Source organism: Mustela erminea, chromosome 6, assembly GCF_009829155.1.
Source record: "Mustela erminea isolate mMusErm1 chromosome 6, mMusErm1.Pri, whole genome shotgun sequence".
Taxonomy (NCBI): domain Eukaryota; kingdom Metazoa; phylum Chordata; class Mammalia; order Carnivora; family Mustelidae; genus Mustela; species Mustela erminea.
The window spans coordinates 99,496,197-99,515,083 of record NC_045619.1 but is presented as its reverse complement, the minus strand read 5'-3'; the positions used below and the strand labels follow the sequence as shown (position 1 = coordinate 99,515,083).

General features: G+C 40.8%; 1 protein-coding gene and 2 long non-coding RNA genes across 5 annotated transcripts in view; 2 read left to right on the top strand and 1 right to left on the bottom strand.

Annotated features, from left to right (window-relative positions):
- LOC116594024 overlaps positions 1-18,887 on the top strand; it is an 84,600-nt gene that overhangs the window by 12,579 nt on the left and 53,134 nt on the right. The window contains exon 2 of the long non-coding RNA XR_004287038.1: positions 12,007-12,062. This is a non-coding gene — a long non-coding RNA (uncharacterized LOC116594024). The remainder of the gene's footprint in view (positions 1-12,006; positions 12,063-18,887) is intronic.
- LOC116594025 lies at positions 1,337-6,458 on the top strand. Its single transcript, XR_004287039.1, has 3 exons — positions 1,337-1,726; positions 5,869-5,974; positions 6,423-6,458. It is a non-coding gene; the product is annotated as an uncharacterized LOC116594025 (long non-coding RNA).
- C6H12orf56 (chromosome 6 C12orf56 homolog) overlaps positions 15,613-18,887 on the bottom strand; it is a 109,490-nt gene continuing 106,215 nt past the window's right edge. For 2 of the 3 annotated variants that reach the window (XM_032348861.1, XM_032348862.1), the window contains one exon: positions 15,613-17,043. In XM_032348861.1, coding sequence (XP_032204752.1) covers positions 16,917-17,043 — 127 coding nt within the window. In that variant the 3' untranslated portion in view covers positions 15,613-16,916. The remainder of the gene's footprint in view (positions 17,044-18,887) is intronic. The other variant, XM_032348864.1, reaches the window with a different exon arrangement.

Sequence of the window (18,887 nt, the reverse complement as noted above, 5' to 3'; positions counted from 1 at the left end):
AAGTGTTAGTGGGGGGAGGGGCAGAGGGAAAGAATCTCAAGCCGACTCCACCAAGCGCAGAGCTTGATGCAAGGCTCAGTCCCACGACCCTGAGATCATGACCTGAGCTGAAATCAGGAGTCAGACACTCACCTGAATGAGCCACCTTGGCACCTCTGTGTTAGGCATTTTACATGTGTTATCTTAAGCACTGTATTTCCTTGCATCGAATTGATGCTTACTAGTTGTTGCATGTGGTGAGGTAGACAAACCTCTTAATATCTGTGGGCTCTGCCACTAATTCATTGTGTGCCTTCAGGCAAACTACAAGCCCTTCTGAGCTCCAATTTTTTTTTTTCTGCAAATCAGTGAATGATTTTTAAAACACTTCTAGTTCTAAAATTCTAAAACTCTGAATCAATTCTACTTTGGTTTTCATTCCATAATTTTTACTTCTGTATAGTAAGACTTTTCTCACTCTCTGAATTTTAAGTTCCTATAGGATCTTGATTTTGTTTTATTGTTTTCTCACATCTTCAGGGTACCTAGTCCAGTGCTCAGCATAAAACATAACAGCCTCATGGAGGTGTATATGGAGATATATAAATTGAGATCTGTCCAAAGGGAACTATCTATCTTCACAAAGCTGAACTTATTGTTGTATGTTACCTTCCTTTGGAGACGCCATTCAGCCGTAACTTGGGGCTACCTCAGAGACACCCGTAGTTAGCACCTTTGGACTTTTCTATAGTCAGAGATAAGATTCTTATCCTTAAGCAAAGTTTTGGTCACTGCCTAAGCATCTCCTCCTGTGACTGAATATAGAAAGATTTCTTTCATGAAAATTGTGCTGGGTGCCTCATTCCTGGTCTGTGGATAATGCCAGATATGGCAGGGTATTTTCAACAGGGAGGCCATTTTTATTCTTTATCTTATCTTATCTTATCTCTTGTAGGACTATCAGAAACTCACAAGTCATTCCATAGCTTTTCTGAATCTTTGAGGAATTACTTATTAGAAAATGAAGTAAAAAAAAAAGATAGAAAGAAAAAAGAACTAGAATTCTCCCAAACCTATGGATGGCTTATGCATAATGCAGAAATAATTCTGAAACTTTGACTTTACATCTGTCCTTCAGATAGTCTCAAGAAAAACAGTACCTTAAATATAGATCAAATGGGGGGTGCCTGAGTGGCTCATGGTTTAAAGTCTCTGCCTTCGGCTCAGGTCATGATCCCAGGGTCCTGGGATCGAGTCCCGCATCGGGCTCTCTGCTCAGCAGAGAGCCTGCTTCCTCCTCTCTCTCTCTCTCTGCCTGCCTCTGTGCCTACTTGTGATCTCTGTCTGTCAAATAAATAAATAGTCTTTTAAAAATATATATAGAGATCAAATGGGAAAGTTAAGCCAAAAAGTATGTGAACAGGGAAAAACAATAAATGACTTTTAAAATAGTTCTTTTTAGCTGTTATTTTACATTCTAGGGGATGGGCAAAATTCACTTCTTGGGTAAATGGAGCTTTTGCTTGAGAAAGAATATAAAAGGTTGGCCTTTTGGTGTGGTCAATTCATATGGAAGGAGGTTTGACAATGAAAATTATGTTGCTCAGAATAATAGAATTTCAGAGGTTGGACCTGAAGAGCTCAGGAAAGCGATGGAGAAGGAAGTCTGAGCAAAATGGCAGCAAGCAGGCCCTGAGAAGAAAAAAACAGAAATTCCTTGTATTGAAAATGGCCAAAGAACTTTCAGGTACTTATATTTCCTGTCCTATGCTGTATTATACTACCTCCTCTGTTATTCCTCAGCTTTCATTAAAAGTCTGTAATAAACAATCCCGTGTGTATAATGGTGCTTGGGGAATAAATGAGAGGAGGGGACAGTGGCACAGCTAGGATGAAGTGGGGCGCAGAGAAGACGGGAACCATGATCAAGGATTTTTTCCTTAACCTTGGGGAATATTCCTAATATTAGCAGATTGGATGAACTTAGAAACCTGGGACAACTGAGGTCCTTGCAAACAATGCAGGAAGAATTGAAGCCTGATCCATCCAGAGCAGGGGGACAGCTCCCAAACTGGGCAGGGTGAGCACAGATGGGTCCATGTGCTTTTGGTTTGGTTTTCTTCAAGGAAAGAATATAGACCAGAAAGGAAAGAAAGACTCAGAGAGAATCCATAGACAAAATTGGAGACCACCATTAAGAATCATTCATCTAAGTGGAGAAACTACATATTTAAAAATAATAATAATAACTAGTAGAACTCTAACCAGTTCAGATGTGGATCTGTGCATTTCTTATTAACTGTCACCATGGTAGTGAGGCAGTTTGACAAGGGCGCCTTCTTAGCACACAGGCCATACGAAGGGGAGAGATAACAGCTAATCATGTATGGTCTTGTACGCTCTTTATTTAACTGCGTGGATCATGTATTCCTGACTATTGGGCTCCGACACATCTGTCCCTAATAGCATCAAGCACAATGCTAGGAATCTAGTCGGCGCTCTGACATCTGCACTGATTGGCTGAATTAAAGGAAAGGTGTTTCTGCTGTCTTCCTTTCCAAGAGTGTCAACTGGCCAGGAATTTGATTTTGTCTGGGGGATCAAAACTAGGCCGTTTTCGTGACTGCGCCGGCCCGGCATGGATTTCAGGTTGAGGGGGTGAAAGGACAGTGATTAGGTGTTCTCACTACTGAATCATTGGAAGACTAACATGCTAAGTAGGAACGTGTAGGTAGAAAGGTGAGGCCGTTGAAGGCCCGGAAGCGTTGTGTAGGACTTCCATGCAGCGCTGCTTCCTGAGTACAAACACGACTTCGGCAGCGGTTCCTGCAGTGTTTAATATCAGGCCTGGGAGAATATCCGGAGGACAAGGAATTCCACCATTCTGGCTTCAAACTGAGAAAGCTTTTTAAGCCCTTAACCCCACCTTACACCCAATTCACACTCACCCTGGGAAATCTCATTACAGTCCCTTGAAGTAATGATAACCTTTTACTATAGCCTTTTCTCTGATGCGTTCTTGCATTTCATTTTCATTGTCATCTGTATAATTGCTCTGCATTTCGGTTACTTCCATTTCTATTCTTAACATTTCATTATTTCACTTTTTTTTTTTTTTAAGTATTTAAGTGTAGGCACACCCTCTTTATTTTAATAGCCAGCATGTCCATGTTTGCGGCTTTAAAATCTGAGTTCCTACAGTTTTAGCGGATCTTCAGTGTGGGCCTACCTTCAGTTTACAGATTGATATTCTAATCATGTTCCAGACTGAAATCAGCTGCAAGAATTTGTCTTTGGAATTCTTCAGCGGTAGCTTCCTGTGGCTAAAACCCAAATGTGACCTCTTGGGTGGGTCAACCATGGAGACATGATTATGCTACCGCCCTCTCCAGGACAAACTGAGCAGGACCAACCTCCCAACCTCGTGTGGAACAGTCACTGTTCCCAGAAAGGAGCAGGTTAAATCCTTCCAAACCTGCTAAGGAATTTGACCTAGTTCCTTGAAACTAGAGTGTAACTTGAAAATATAATTGGTTGCAAATGTGTTTCTTTCTTCCTCAAAATTACTTTTGAACCCCTGTGAGACAGAGAAAAAAGCATTTCTCGTTACATAGATTCAGACCACCACTGTTGATAAACTGGACTAATTCCATATGAAACTTGGGGAGCAGAATAATAATATGACTTCATTTTTTTTTAAAGATTTTATTTATTTATTTGACAGAGAGAGATCACAAGTAGGCAGAGAGGCAGGCAGAGAGAGAGGGGAAAGGAGGCTCTTTGCAGCAGAGAGCCTGATATGGCACTCGAGCCCAGGACGCTGAGACCACAACCCAAGCCGAAGGCAGAGGCTTAACCCACTGAGCCGCCCAGGTGCCCCTTTTTTGGTTCTTTTAGTGACACCATTAAAATCATTAAAATTCATATCTTGTGCTCCTCAGAGAAAATCTTTTCTTTTTGCTTACATATATATATATATCGTTAAATTCTAAATTCCCCCATTCCTTCCTTCCTTCTTGCCTACATTACTAAAAGGTGGCAGTTTGTTCATTCATCCATTTGCGAATGAGACAAAGATCTTTGTAGAGTCTCAGGGCTGTGCTTTCAGCATAATATTAAACGTTTCTTTCTACAGATGACCTCTTCTTGACATATAATGGTAAAACCAAAGATTCTCTTCAATTTTTTTTTTTTTAATTAGCTATCACCACCTGCAAGGCATAAAGAGAGAGGAAATGGAGCACAAATTTTCTCAGAATTGAGCCTGGAAGTTATTTGAGAACCTAACCTCTTGAAAGCAGAAACCCTGCTATGTGCTTTATTTCCTAACATTTTTAGCCTTCTTGAAGAAGGTTTGTAATATCTCATTTGGGAGATTCTAAGGACTTAAGCCAAAAGATACAAAGAAGTGGTTAAGATTGTCCTTTACAAAATTTGGGACAGTCTTTATTCTGACCAGTGCAGTCCTAGATTACAACTTTCCTAGGCTCTTAAAAGCATTATTCCTAAAATGAGTGCTCCTCCAGTCAAGATTTCACCAGTTTTTCATTTTATTTTATTTTAATCTTTTTTTTTTTTTTTAAAGATTTTATTTTAAGTAATCTCTGCACCCAACATCAAGAGTCACATGCTCCACCGACTGTGCCTGGGGGAGCCAGCGAGGCTCCCAATTTAAAAAAAAAAATTTTTTTTAAGATCTTATTTATTTATTTGACACACACAGAGAGAGATAACAAGTAGGCAGAGAGGCAGACAGAGAGAGGGGGGAAAGCAGGCTCCCCTCTGAGCAGAGAGCCCAATGCGGGGCTCGATCCCAGGATCCTGAGATCATGACCTGAGCCAAAGGCAAAAGCTCAACCCACCGAACCACCCAGACACCCCATAAAAAAAATATTTTTAAGAAGAAAAATTTAGATTGAGGAATTTCAGCTAACTAACCAGCTCTTCTAAAAGAAGAGAAATAGACAAAATGATTTTTTCCCTGGGAAGTTTGGCTGGGACCAAGTAAAGGTCTTCTATGACCCTTATGCAAGAACCCCGTACTGGAAAGAACGTGAGTCTGAGTGTGTCTGAGCATGTGGGCTGAGTTCCTGGCTTTAATTACAAACCACCAGGTTGACGGGAGTTTCTTATTGCTTACATCGCACATCTCTAAGACATCTAGACCCCCTCACCAGCAAGTCCCAACAACAAAGGCCTGTCTGACTGCAGTTACCTTCCAGCTCTTCTAAATTGAATTTTCCAAGCTCAAAGAGCTGAATTCCCTTGTAAGCTCCTGGGAGGAACCAGTTTATCTGGTCTCTACAGCAGAGGCTGGCAAACTACCACCTGCAGGACCAAGGAGCCTGTAGCGTGTTAATATTTATTCTTTAACAGCTTTATTGAAATAACATTCACATACCATACAATTCCTCCTTATACAGTGCAATTCATTAGTTCTTACTAAGAACCATTTTCTGAGTTGTGCTATCATCACAATTAATTTTGTAACATTGTCATCATACCCCCCCAAAATCCCACACCCATAAGCAGTCACTTCCCCTGTCCCCTCTAACTGTAATTATCACTAATCCTATTTTTTTCTTTATAGATCTTCCTATTCTGGCATTTCATGTAAATGAAATCATGAAACATGTGGTCCTTTAGAACAGGTTTCTTTCACTTGGCATATTTTCAGGATTCAGCCATATTATAGCACATCAATACTTCATTTCTTTTTATTATCAAATAATTTATTGCATGGATGTTTCCACATTTTGGTTATGAGTAATGCTGCCATGAACTTTTGTGTATGATATTTTGTGTGGATATATGTTTTCATTTGTCTTGGGTATATACCTAGAAGTGGAATTTCTGGATCATAGGCTAACTCTATGTTTAACTTTTCAGACTGTTTTCCAAGGCTGCTGTGACGTTTTACATTCTCGCCAGTACTGTGTGAGGGTTCCAGTTTTGCCAAGAATCGCTATTATCTTTTTATAAAGCCAACTAGGGGGTGAGAAGTGGTATCTCATTGTGGTTTTATTTTGCATTTCTCTATTCTGAAGCCAATTTTTTATAGTCTGAAAACTAAGAATGGTTTTTACATTTTTTTACGTGTTGAGAAAAATATTTCATGATACTTGAAAATTATCTGAAATTTAAATTCCAGTTTCTATAAATAGAGTTTTATTGGAATATAGCCACACCCACTCATTGTGTATTGTTTGTGGCTGCTTTCCTCCCTACAGTGGAGTTTAGTTACAAAAACGACTGTATGGCCTGCAAAGCCGAAAATATTTACTGTCTGACCATTTACAGAGAACATTTACAAACCCTGATATTCACTATAGTTGGATGAGACCATCTGGGGAAAGAAGGAGGAAATGTGATTGCCTTGTGGGAATGAATTTTTTTTCTCTTTCTCTCTCTCCCCACCCCACCTCTTTCATTCTTTCAAGTAGGCTCCACACCCAGCAATGAGCTGAAAAACTCACAACCCTGAGATCAGGAGTCACATGCTCTACCAACTGAACCAGCCAGGAGCCTTGGATTTTTTTTATTCCTTCGTGAAAATAGAATGCAAGGTGGCAGAATAAGGAGAAAAATCAGGAAATTTTGGAACTTAGGTAGACCACCGTATTTCCACCTGGATCACTATTATAAGATCTTTCCAAATATGGGCTCTCCCTTTCTTACAAATTTCTCCTAGAATTCTGTTCCTAATCTGCTGCTCTGATCATACGTTGTTTATCAGAATCCTCTAAGGGTTTCCCACATCCGCAGCCTCTTAGGACCATTTAACCAGGGTCTGTATGATCTGACAGCATCCTAATTTTCCAGCACTCACCTTTCTTTCTTTCTTTCTTTTTTTTTTTTTTTTTAAGATTTATTTACTAGAGAGAGAGACAGAAAGAGAACACGCCAGTGCATAGGAGCTGGGAGAGGGTGGGGAGGAGAGGGAGGGGTGCAGAGGGAGAGAACAAGCTAATTCTCCGCTGAGCTGGAGCCCAACTCGGGACTCCTTCTCCTGAACTGAAACCAGCAGTCAGACGTTCCACCAACTGAGCCACCCAGGGACCCCAATACTCACCTTTGACTAGACCTTTGACTAAACCACCCAGCCAGAATTTCAGGATTCTGTGTTTGCTTTTCTTTTTCTTTTTCTTTCTTTCTTTCTTTTTTTTTTTTTTTTTTTAAGTAGGCTTCACATGGAGCCCAACAGGGGGCTTGGACTCAGGACCCTGAGATCAAGACCTGAGCTGAACCCGAGAGTCTGACACTTAACCACCTGAGCTACCCAAGCTCCCTCAGGATTCTGTGCTTTCATTCATAGTTTCTCTTCTGTATGGAATGCTTTTCTCTTTTCCAAACCCTAGATACACTTTATCATTGTTACTGTGAAATGTTTCAAGTATACAGAGAAGTAAAGAGAATAATACAGGAATATCTGTGCACTCACCAACCACCGAGCTTTGTCAAATCTTACCATTTTCCATGTTCTGTACTGTTAAAAAATTATCACAGACTTGGGTATCTTTAAAATCTCCTCAAATACAGAATCTTCTAAATAGGCCTTCTTGAGACTATGCTAAGTGAAATAAATCAAGCAGAGAAAGACAATTATCATATGGTTTCACTTATTTGTGGAATATAAGGAATGGCACGGAGGACATTAGGAGAAGGAAGAGAAAAATGAAGGGGTGGAAAATGGAGAGGGAGATGAACCATGAGAGACTAGGGACTCTGGGAAACAAACTGAGGGTTTTAGAAGGGAGGGGAGTAAGGGGATGGGTGAGCCTGGTAATGAGTGTTAAGGAGGGCACAGATTGCATGGAGCGCTGGGTGTTATACTCAAACAATGAATCATGGAACACTACATCAAAAACTAATGATGTACTGTATGGTGACTAATATAACATAATAAAACAATTAAAAAAATAAAATTATACTGTATGTTAACTTAGTGGAATTTAAATAAAAACTTGAGTAAAATATGAAATAACATAAAAATAAAATTTAAAAAATAGGTCTCCTTGATGTACCCAATCAAAACTAAACTCTTCATCCTATGATTTCCTGTAATACTTTCTTTGTGTCTCTTATCATCTGACCTGTTCTACCCTTATAAAATATTTTCTTTGAGTACCTTCCTACTGTCATTCTCATAGTGGGGTACAAAGATTATTTTAGGTAGTCTAAGAAAAGGACATATAAAAATTTAAAAATTTTGTTTATTTAAAAATGTGCATTTAAGAGTGGCTCAGTTGGTTAAGCAACTGCCTTTGGCTCAGGTCATGATCCTGGAGTTCCAGGATCGAGTCCCATATTGGGCTCCCTGCTCTGACCCTACCCCCTCCTGTGCTTTCTCTCTCTCTCTCTCTTTCTCAGTCTCTCTCTCTCTCTCAAATAAATTAAATCTTTTTAAAAATGTACGTTTGATATATATGTGCACATAAGTATTTAAAATATATACCTAGAACATCAACTCCATGATTTCCCAAATATCCTTTAGGACATGGCCAGAGTAGGTAGACAGAGTAGAAAATTATTTAGTAAATAATGATGTTAGAAAAATATTGAGTAAATAAAAATGCAGACAATATGGCAAAAATTTTGAGGATTGTACTCGTGATTTAGCTTAGTAAACTTAGCTTATTAGAGCAGGGACCCAGTTTTGGTTTTTTTTTTTTTTTTTTTTTGTATGCCCTAAGTACCCAACAAACTCAGAAAAGATGCTTAGTGAATTGGATGGATTTCTCTCTGGGACTAAATCCTTGAAAACCATATGGAAATTCCTAAACCTTTGACAGACCACGTCAGACATTCTGCCCACATCGAGTGCCCCCGGCACATGTGCCAGAGACAGATGGTACTCTCCGCCTTTCCCGTTCCTGTCCATTATGACACGCTGTTCCAGTCATGGCTTGATGAAGTCTGAAATAATGCTAGTAATAGTCCTGTTCTGAAGGAACGAGGACCCCAGCTTGCCAGAATGCTCTCATCAGCGTCACTTCAACAGCCCAATCTCAACAAATGTCAGCCCGTGGACTGCTTTAGTTTTTGGACCTGATCACTACGCACATACACTTTCTCTTATGCTCAGCATACTTTATGTTTTAGAGGAATATTTCTTGGTCTCCTTAAAATTCACTATTTTGTGGCATCTTTTCATTATTGTTAACACTGAACCATCCGAAGTCACATTGGCAGCTGAATTTAGTCTTGAGACTTGGCAGTGAGGAATCATTTTGTATAACCCAGTGTACAATGTTAGCCAAATTATGTCATACGGTTACAAAACTTCTGTCCTATCTTCCAGCTTTTCTGAGTAAATGTGGCTCTTTGAGAAGTTTCACTCCTCCTCCCCTGAAATGACCTTACATGCTCTCAGATAGCAGAGGATCCTAATGGTGATGAAATCTTTCACTTTATTTCCTTTCTTGTAGTCTGCTTTTTGAGGTGGTGTTTTGGAAGAGTGGGGAGTAGTGGGAACCCCTAAGACCTCTGAGTCACAGAAGGAGATCAGAACATGTCTGAAGTTTGGCTTAACCCCCAAAGCTTCACTCCTATTGGACTAGATAAGCCTCTGGGAGAAGCCTTTGAAACTGCTTTATGTGGCTTTAATGTCTTTGCTTCCTAATTCCTACTGCTAAGGCACAGGTCTTTGCTGATCTTAAAACTCCATGCCAGGACTAGCTTATAACCAGGACACTTTTATAAATGAAACAGGGGATACTGGGAAGAAAAAGGCATAAACTACACTTAAGTCACCATATTTGAAACAGTTTGTGAGTTCTTTATCCTCTATAGGAGACCCTTTCAAATTGGGGACTAGTTTTCAACTTGGAAGTCTGGGGGGTTTCTTAGAGAATTTAATGTTTGGTTTTCTTTTCAGTGAGATGCGGGTGTTTGCCTTGTTTACACTGATCCATTGTCTGCCCCTAAGTGGGAAAACTTTAATTGTTGCTGGTCAAAAGGAGAACAGAAGCAGACTCTACTTAGAGATAGGGAAATGTTCAGGTCAAGCAAAGTCAAAGGACAGCATGGCCTGTAAATAAAGACATGTAGTAATTCTGAAAGAGGAGAGTGAACGTGGTAGCAGGATACTGAACTCAAGAGCCTGTGTCATACATTCTACCATATTCATTTTGCAAGAGGAGATGGAGTTTCAGCAAAGTGGCATGCACTGCATTAACCATACTAATTATTAAATTTTATAAACTTTTCAGTCATAAATTTGTGTGGATTTAGTAAGAGCATAAGGAGTTTCCTTACACCTAGATTTATGTTAGTACATATATAAGAAGCATGACAACAAAAAAATAATTTCATTTTGAAAGTCCACAGGAATTTTAAAAGTTTAAGAGTCAATTCTCCTGCTTAGAGGAAAGTTTTGCTTTTATTTTTGTCATTCTAATGCAGCTGAGCCCTCTGGTGGTTGTAGTTGCTAATAGAAGTAAAACATTCCCTTTATGCATGTGTCCTTTTCACATTGGTTGGTAGGTCAGCTGTGCAGCAGACAGAATCATTTCCCTGTAGAAACATTATAAACAATGGCGATTACTGCAAGAGAGCCCACAGAACGCCACAGTTGCTCTGTGTCACTTGATCTACAACCTCCTTCTCCCTCCTCCGCTGCCTTCCTTGCTGGCCAAACAGATCACTGGATCCACAGTCACTGCCAACACCACTACAACTCTGTCCCTGTCGCCTTCCGGAGTACAAAGAGGACGAAGTAAGATAGTGCTTTGGTCAATTCCAGCATCTTTACTTATAGGCGTAACTTCTGCTCTGAAACCCCACACCTCTCCCGGGGCCTTCAGAGCAGTGGGCCACCTAGAAGGACACTTAGGTCCTTGTTGCCTTTTTCAGGAATCTTGGGGGCACATAATCTTGCTTCCTTTTCTTTTGCCTTTTTGTCTTTGCCTTCTTTTATCCAGAGTCCCTCTTACTTCTTCAGGGTCAGAATCACCTTCCAAGGAGAAATCAAGAGGAAAGGAAAAGCAGACTAGAATGAAATGGAAGGAAAAGAAGGTCCTTTGACTCAAGGTTTCCCCAAGCCCAGAAGCCAGAAATCTCTCATATCTGACCAATTAACCTTCAAACACCTCGTCTCCTTCATGCTTGAAAACCTTCCCTTACCAGGCCCTTCTAAGCACTGGCTGGATGAGGAAGGGTGGAGGGAAGACTCAATCTCAGTCCGCCTGGTGCTTATCATACCCCCAGCACTCACGGGAGATTTTGAGGGCCCCTCCCCGGTAAGGGACAGTGCCCATGTGGACCCTGCCTTGCCTGCACAGATAGAAATCCTGTTTTATTTTGTTTTGTTTAAAGATTTTATTTACTTATTTGACAGAGAGAGACACAGCGAGAGAGGGAACACAAGCAGGAGAAGCGGGAGAGGGAGAAGCAGGCTTCCGGCCAAGCAGGGAGCCCGATGCGGGGCTCCATCCCAGGACCCTGGGATCATGACCTGAGCCGAAGGCAGACGCTTAACGACTTGAGCCATCCAGGTGCCCCAGAAATTCTGTTTTAAAGGGACTAGAAGGGCACCTGGGTGGCTCAGTGGGTTAAGCCGCTGCCTTCGGCTCAGGTCATGATCTCAGGGTCCTGGGATCGAGTCCTGCATCGGGCTCTCTGCTCAGCAGGGAGCCTGCTTCCCTCTCTCTCTCTCTCTGCCTGCCTCTCTGCTTACTTGTGATCTCTCTCTGTCAAATAAATAAGTAAATAAATAAATAAATTTTAAAAAAAAGGGACTAGAAGAATTCTTTGGAATATTATTGAATCCATCTATAGTGACAAAAGGGAACATTTATATGATTTTAACAAAGTAGGAGAAAATAGCAAGAACGTACAGACAAGTGAAATGCTTTAGCTAAAGAACCTGACTCTGGCGAATGACTTAATTTGTAATTACCCTAACATTGCCATTTAAAATAAATGAAAATGTTTTTGATTGTTTTATCTTTGTTATTTAATAAACCCCTCCAGGGAGAGTGGGAGATTGTGATATGTTTTTTTTTTTTCCTCTTATCATTCCTATAGGTCAAGAAAGGAAAACAGGAAACATTGGAAAAATAAACGGAGTCTTTCCTGTGAAGGTGAGCTTCATTTTTTATCTGTTGAACTTTGGGAAAGCAGCGAGGGTTAGATTAATTCATGATTAGTAACAACTGAAGATTAGTAAGAATGGGTAGAGTTCCTATTAGTACCTAAATATTTGTATTTAAATTTTTCTCTGCATCATGTATCCTATTTGACAATAATGTTTCTGTAAAGTATAACAATAGAACAATAAAATACTTGGGGTATGAAAAACTTAAAAAAAAAATAAACCAATCCAGAACTTAGACGCCTTAAACAACCCTTTATTTAAAAACAAAACAAAACAAAAGGTTGAGTTCATAGAAACAGAGTAGAAAGTGGTTGCCAGGGGCCAGGGCACAGGGGAGAGAGGGAGAGGTTGCTACTTCTCCCAGCTTTCAAGGGTACAGACGTTCAGTGGTGAGATGAAGAAGGTTTGAGAATCTTGTGTGTGACATGGTGATTGTAGTTGGTGATACCATGTTATCAAGTGAACTTGCTAGGAAAGTAAAACTTGAATGTTGTCCCCCAGAAAACCCAAACTAAGTAATGGATGGGTGGGGGGATATCCTTGCACCCTGTCTAGGCAGATGAAATCATCACATGGGACACTAGTAAATAGCTTACAGTTTTGTCAGTTGCATTTGGAGAATGAAAAGAAAGGAGAAAACCGAGAGGTTTGTCAAGTTTCTCCTTTGGGCAGTGGGATGAATGATGTACCATTTATGGGGAAGACGGGGGGAAGAAAAGATTTTTATTTTGCGGGGAGGCAAGGAAGAAAATATAAAATTCCATTTGAACATGCTTAAGTATGTTATGCCCACTCAATAATACGTAATTGAGCTAGATAGTTTAAGGTTTACCCAAACTATACAATAATAAGCCAGGTTATAACAAAATGCAATATCATCTGGAAAATTAGATGATTAGTATTTAAAGTATGAGTTCATCAAGCAAGTTAGTGTGTCTATTAGGATAATAGCTACAATTTATTGAGGGGCCTTTATTTGTTTGAATTATATGAAATTGTGGATATTGACAATGCCATGTGGTTTGTCCCAGTATACAGTAGCCATAGAATTATTTGTTTTTATATAAATGAAGGACTATTCACAAAAAGCCTTGAGGTAAGCTTTTTCTGATTGTATAGTTGATAAAGCAGAAGTTGTGAAAGAGGTTGAGTAACTTGCCAAAAGTCTGGTGACAAGGAAGTAGGCAGGAAGGAATCAAAACAAGGTCTTTCTGATGTAGCATCTGGACTCTATGCCACAGAGTTATACTACTGCGATTTCTAGCCAAGAAGTTGTGCTGCCTTCCAAATGGAAAAATCTTCAGACCCCAAAATCACAGATGCAGATATAGGAGTACTGGGTCTGACTGGATGGAGAGTTGCTGACTGTCTCCCTCTTACAGAGACCCAAGTCCAGTTAGACCTTACAAGCCGGCTTTGCATTTTTAGAATGCAATGGACAACACAATGAACAAAGAGAAATCAGATGGTTAACACCATAAAAGTTGCTGAGAAAAAGCCATCAAGGGGCGCCTGGGTGGCTCAGTCAGTTGAGTGTCCGACTCGATTTCAGCTCCAGTCATTATCTCAGGGTTGTGATTTCGGCACCATTCATTATTTCAGGGGTGAGATCAAGCCCTGACGTGGGCTCTGTACTCAGTAGGGAGTCTGTGTGAGATTCTCTCTCCTTCTGCCCCTCCCCCTGCTCATGCTGTTTAAGTCAAAGGCTAAAAAAAAGTTCACATGATTAAAACGCTTTCTGTCTATCCTTGGAAGGATATTTCCCATGTAGCTCTTGCACTGATAGTATCAGTTAGAGTCCACAGTCCTTCATGGTGGTAAGCCATAGAAATGGTCATTTGTCCATTAAGTCACACTCCTGCTAATAGAAAATTGAATTTTTTAATTTAATAACCAAATGAATCTGTTCTTCAATGTTATATTGATTAGGGGCTGAGTATAGTAGCTAGTCCCCCAGTTGGTCCAAAACAATAAAGCCAGTACATTTATTTGTTTATTTTAAAGACCAGTACTTATTAATCTATAAGTTCTTATCCAGCTTTGATATTATTTTAATAATATTAATGATAATGGTGATAATAATAAATATCACATACTGAATCCTCATTATATGCCACATACCATAATAAGTGCATTAACACCATCTTTGCATAAAAGCTCTTAACAACCCTAGGGATAGGTTATACTATCTTTGTTTTGACTGAAACAGAGATATTAAGGAATTTCCCAGTGTCCAAAACCTAATGCAGAGTTGAGATTTCAACTCAACCATTGAGGGGTACTTAGTCGGTTAGGTGGCTACCTTTGGTTCTGGTAATGATCTCAGGGTTATGGGATCCAGTCCTGGTTCGGGCTCCCTGTTCAGTGGGGAGTCTCCTTGTCCGTCTCCCTCTGCCCCTCCCCCTGCTTATATGCCTGCTCTTTCTGTCTCTCTTTCAAATAAGTAAAAAAAATAAATAAAATCTTAAAAAAAAAAAAAACCCTCAACCATTTAAACTTAACTTAAACTCATTTAACCTCGGGCACCTGGTGGCTCAGTGGGTTAAGCCTCTCCCTTCAGCTCGGGTCATGGTCTTAGGGTCCTGGGATCGAACCCCACACTGGGCTCTCTGCTCAGCAAGGACCCTTGTTTCCTCCTCTCTCTCTGCCTGCCTCTCTGCCTACTTGTGATCTCTGTCTGTCAAATAAATAAATAAATAATCCTAAAAAAACTCATTTAAACTCAAAACCCATGTTCTTACCCCCTATTATAGATATGTGTTTACACATACAATGCACACATATATTTATATACAAAGTGGTAGAGCTTACTACCGTGAATTTACTTTTAGTGCAGGTGGTAAATGGCAATACTTGTGTATTATAAAAGTGGTCAAAGAGTCTAGAATCTTCAGCCCAGCCTTAAAACTAGTTATGTGTGCTTCCATTTTTGATGACTCTTTGTATTTGTAAAAAGTTATATATGTGATTTTCATATTCAGAATTTTTCTACAGTTAGATTTCCTAAAAGCATTCTGTAATTGAAGTCAATATTTAGTAAATCAAATGTGCCTGATCACTAAGAGAGACGGATTATTTCATGACTTTCTTGGCTTTGGCAGCAATGCAAAAAACAGTGGGAAAGAACTGTAGCAGGATAACCCTTTCAAGTGTTGTTTTGGGGGTTCCCCTCCCACACTGTGCAAACAAATAGACAAATGCCATAAGAAAATCAGGATGACAGAAATGCAGCCATTAGCTTTCAAGAACGCCACTGATGGAGCCCTACATGGAAGGATGCAGATGCGTTCTGACAGAGCTTTTCTCCCACGGATCTGATAAAGCATGCTCTCAAAGGAAAGAGAAGAGTGGGAGAGAAGAGGCATCCTGCACCTCAGGCAATGGGAGGGAAGCACAAGCCCTCTCTGGCCCAGAGCCAAGGCATTGTTTAGAAGCTGAGGCAGAGCTGAGTTGACCCTCTTGTCATTCTGTGGGTCCCGCCATTCACCAGTGGACAGCCCACTGTCCATCATTAGTCCAGTTTGAAGTCTTGTTGCCTTTGTCCCCCAAATCTTTTCATATGCTTCTGACTGACCATCTTCCTGGGAGCATTCCCTCATCTGACAGCCCAGGACACTCACAGACACCATTCCACGCCCTCCATCACTGCCCTCACACTGGAAACTAGACTTGTAGTCCTTGATCGGTGATGGTAGAGAGAACTTGGATGCTTTGTGGGCTGATGTTGGGGACAGCTGAAAGGGAAATGTTCAGTCTGAAGAAAGCAGGATTATTTGGAATCCACATGAAGTCACCCAATGAGCCAGGATAGCAGAGGAAGGCACTGCCCCATCACAGAGCGTTAAGAAGGGGGAATGTTAGAGCTTGCGGAACATCTCGTTCCACCCTTCCACACAGCAGGGTAGACTACTTGTTTGGGGTCAAGTAGCTGGTTAATGGCTCAGCCACAAAGCATTACCAGACGTCACGAGTGAGTTTACTCCTCTCTCCAGTACACGGCCTGGGCACATCTGGTTTGAGAACTTTTCTTTGGGGTTTTCTCTGATCCTCCTTCAAGTCATGGTAGGTCAAATAAAGGACTCACTTTCTAAGTTCTTGAAAGTCCAAATTCAATAGCTTAAAGTGAAGTTTTTGTTGGATTATTTTATTGCCATAAGATACAGTGAAGACATTTTTTCCGAAGGGTTGGGAGAGCCATAACTGCTTAGAGATTTCTCCTCTGTGGAGACTGTGAGATCGCTTGCAGTAGCCCACAGGTGCCTGAACTGAGCACCAGAATGCACTTAATTGTGTTGAAGAAACTCCAAGCTTCCTTCCCTAAGATAAATGAGGACCTGACCTTCCTTACAGTTATGCCTGTGTTCTTCTGCTCATTCTCCCGTGAATACTTATTTCACTAGAATTTTTACAGATGGAGAAGGAGGGTGTCAGCCTGCTACTCGGCATTTCTTGTAATGATTTGTAAACACTTTGTAAACCACAGTTTATCTTTGGACATTTCAGTGACTTTCTACCGCTCACCATTATTACACCAACAAAACTGATCAGGTTGTACTTTCTACAGTTGTTCTCCATGGCCTTCTGTTCCCTTTGTAGTTTTTTATTTTTAGGAACTTTTTTAGAGGAACATTTGTTTTTAGCATCACTTTATGAGTGTCAGTGTATTTAAAGTTTCTTTTTCGTGGCAGATAAAAAACTTTCAGGACTTCTCTCACAGGAATTGTTGGAACATTTAAAAAAAAATCTGTTTATGAGACACAGGCATATCCAGATATTAAACAAATCAAACAAGTTTTCTCATAAATATTAGGTTGATTCCTGGTTAACATTTTAGACTCTACTAATATTTCATACATTGTTTCTGTTCAACTAATTTCAGAACTTCATGAAAAAGTTGAATGGTAGGTTGGGTAAGAGGGTACCACAATGGGAGCCTTTTTTCCAAGGCTGGCATGTGAATGAAGTACCTGCAAATCATAAAAAGAAACAAAATAGCTTTAAAAACAAGAATTTCACATTGGTCACATCAGCACGTATACACTCCCTGGCGTAGGGCTGTTGGATATGGGGGTCTAAGCTACAAGATTTGGCCAACATTTTCAGTTGTTTGATCTCCTCTGTTGGGTGACCTAGAAGATCTCAGACATGTGTGCCTTTTAGCTCATTGAGACACTTGACGACAGCAAAGGAAGTGAATTTCATTCACGATGTATCCCTTACCAAGGCATGAGGTACGGAAGCCAGGACTGTCCTCACCGCAGTGTGGGCTGAGGCTCCTGCTTCTTGTTTCCTTGGGCAATACACAGGAAATTGAAATAAGAGGGTCAGGTGGTGAAGGTAGGGTTCATCCCCACCGCCTTAGTAAAAGTTTGGGAAAGGCCAAGCGAAGAAACGAAAGGGAGAAAGCCACAAGCCATCTGGTGATGGGTTAAAAGACAGGCTCTCAACCCCTGGCTGCCTGCGCATTAGAATCACCCAGGGAGGTTTTTAAAATGTCAATACTGGGCCCCACCACTGAAGGTTCTCCATGGGACCTGGGTATCAGTATTTTTTCATAGTTGCTCTGGTGATTCTAATGCACGCAAGTTAATAAATAAGTTTAAAACAAGGATCACAAACCTAAATGCCCAAGGTAACCCATTGGGAGGAAGGTCAGGTGAGAGTGGAGAGGAGGCAGGGCCACTAAGGGGTGCAGGGGCAGCTGCTAGTGGGCTCCTGTCAACTTTTGTCACTCAGGAATGTGACACTGTTTTGGCAGTTGTTTGGATTTTTTTTTTTTTAAAGGATTTTATTTATTTATTCATGAGAGACACAGAGAAAGAGGCAGAGGAAGAAGCAGGCTCTCCAAGGAGCAGGGAGCCCAATGCAGGACTTGATCCCAGGACTCCGGGATCATGACCTGAGCCAAAGGCAGATGCTCCATCCTCTGAGACACCCAGGCACCCAGTTGTTTGGATTTTTAAATGTGCACAACTAACACTGGAAAATTGGACTGTGTGATACGGGCCACAGCATGGATGCAGCTTGAAGACATGATGCTAAGTGAAAGAAGCCAGACACAGTAGGAGTAAGCCATGTATCTTATGATTCTGTTTGCGTGAAATGTCCAGAATACACAAATCCTCAAGGAGAGAAGGTGGATTCGTGGTTGCCAGGGGCTAGGGGAGGGGACCATGGCGTGTGACTGCTTAATGGGCACCGGGTTTCTTTAGGGGTGATGAAAATGTTCTGCAATTAGACAATGGAGATGGCTGCAAAACATCGTGAAATGTATTAAAAGCACACTTTAAAATAGTGAATTTCATGGTCTATACATTTTACCTTTAAAAAAAAAAAAAAGAGGAAAAAAATAGGTTGTGTGGACCAATTCTGAGCAGGCCAAACAAATCCCTTTTATAGGAGCCAGAGTGGAACCTAGGGTGTAAAACCACATGGAGGAAAAACAAGGTCCACAAATTGGGCCAGAATGTTTTAAAAAGCCATTCTAGGGCCATAATGTATGCCTCTACAACATTTTATGTCTGCACCAGGACTGGGAACAAAGCTATGCCTCTAGTACCCTTTTCATCTTAAGTCCAAGGCAAGCTGGGTGTTTCTCTTGATAGGTGCTGATGCGGGCTGCCCGCCTAGAAATAGAAGGAGGAGGCCCCGAGGTATAGAACCCCCAGGCTGGTGAAACCTAAGCTCCTTAACCATAGCTCTTCCTTACTGTTTGCTGACTGAGGAAGAGAGGGGTGGAGACAAACAGAAAGTAATAACCATGCTTGTTAATGGTTTCTCCTTTATCAGCTGTGGTTTGCTTCCCCACACT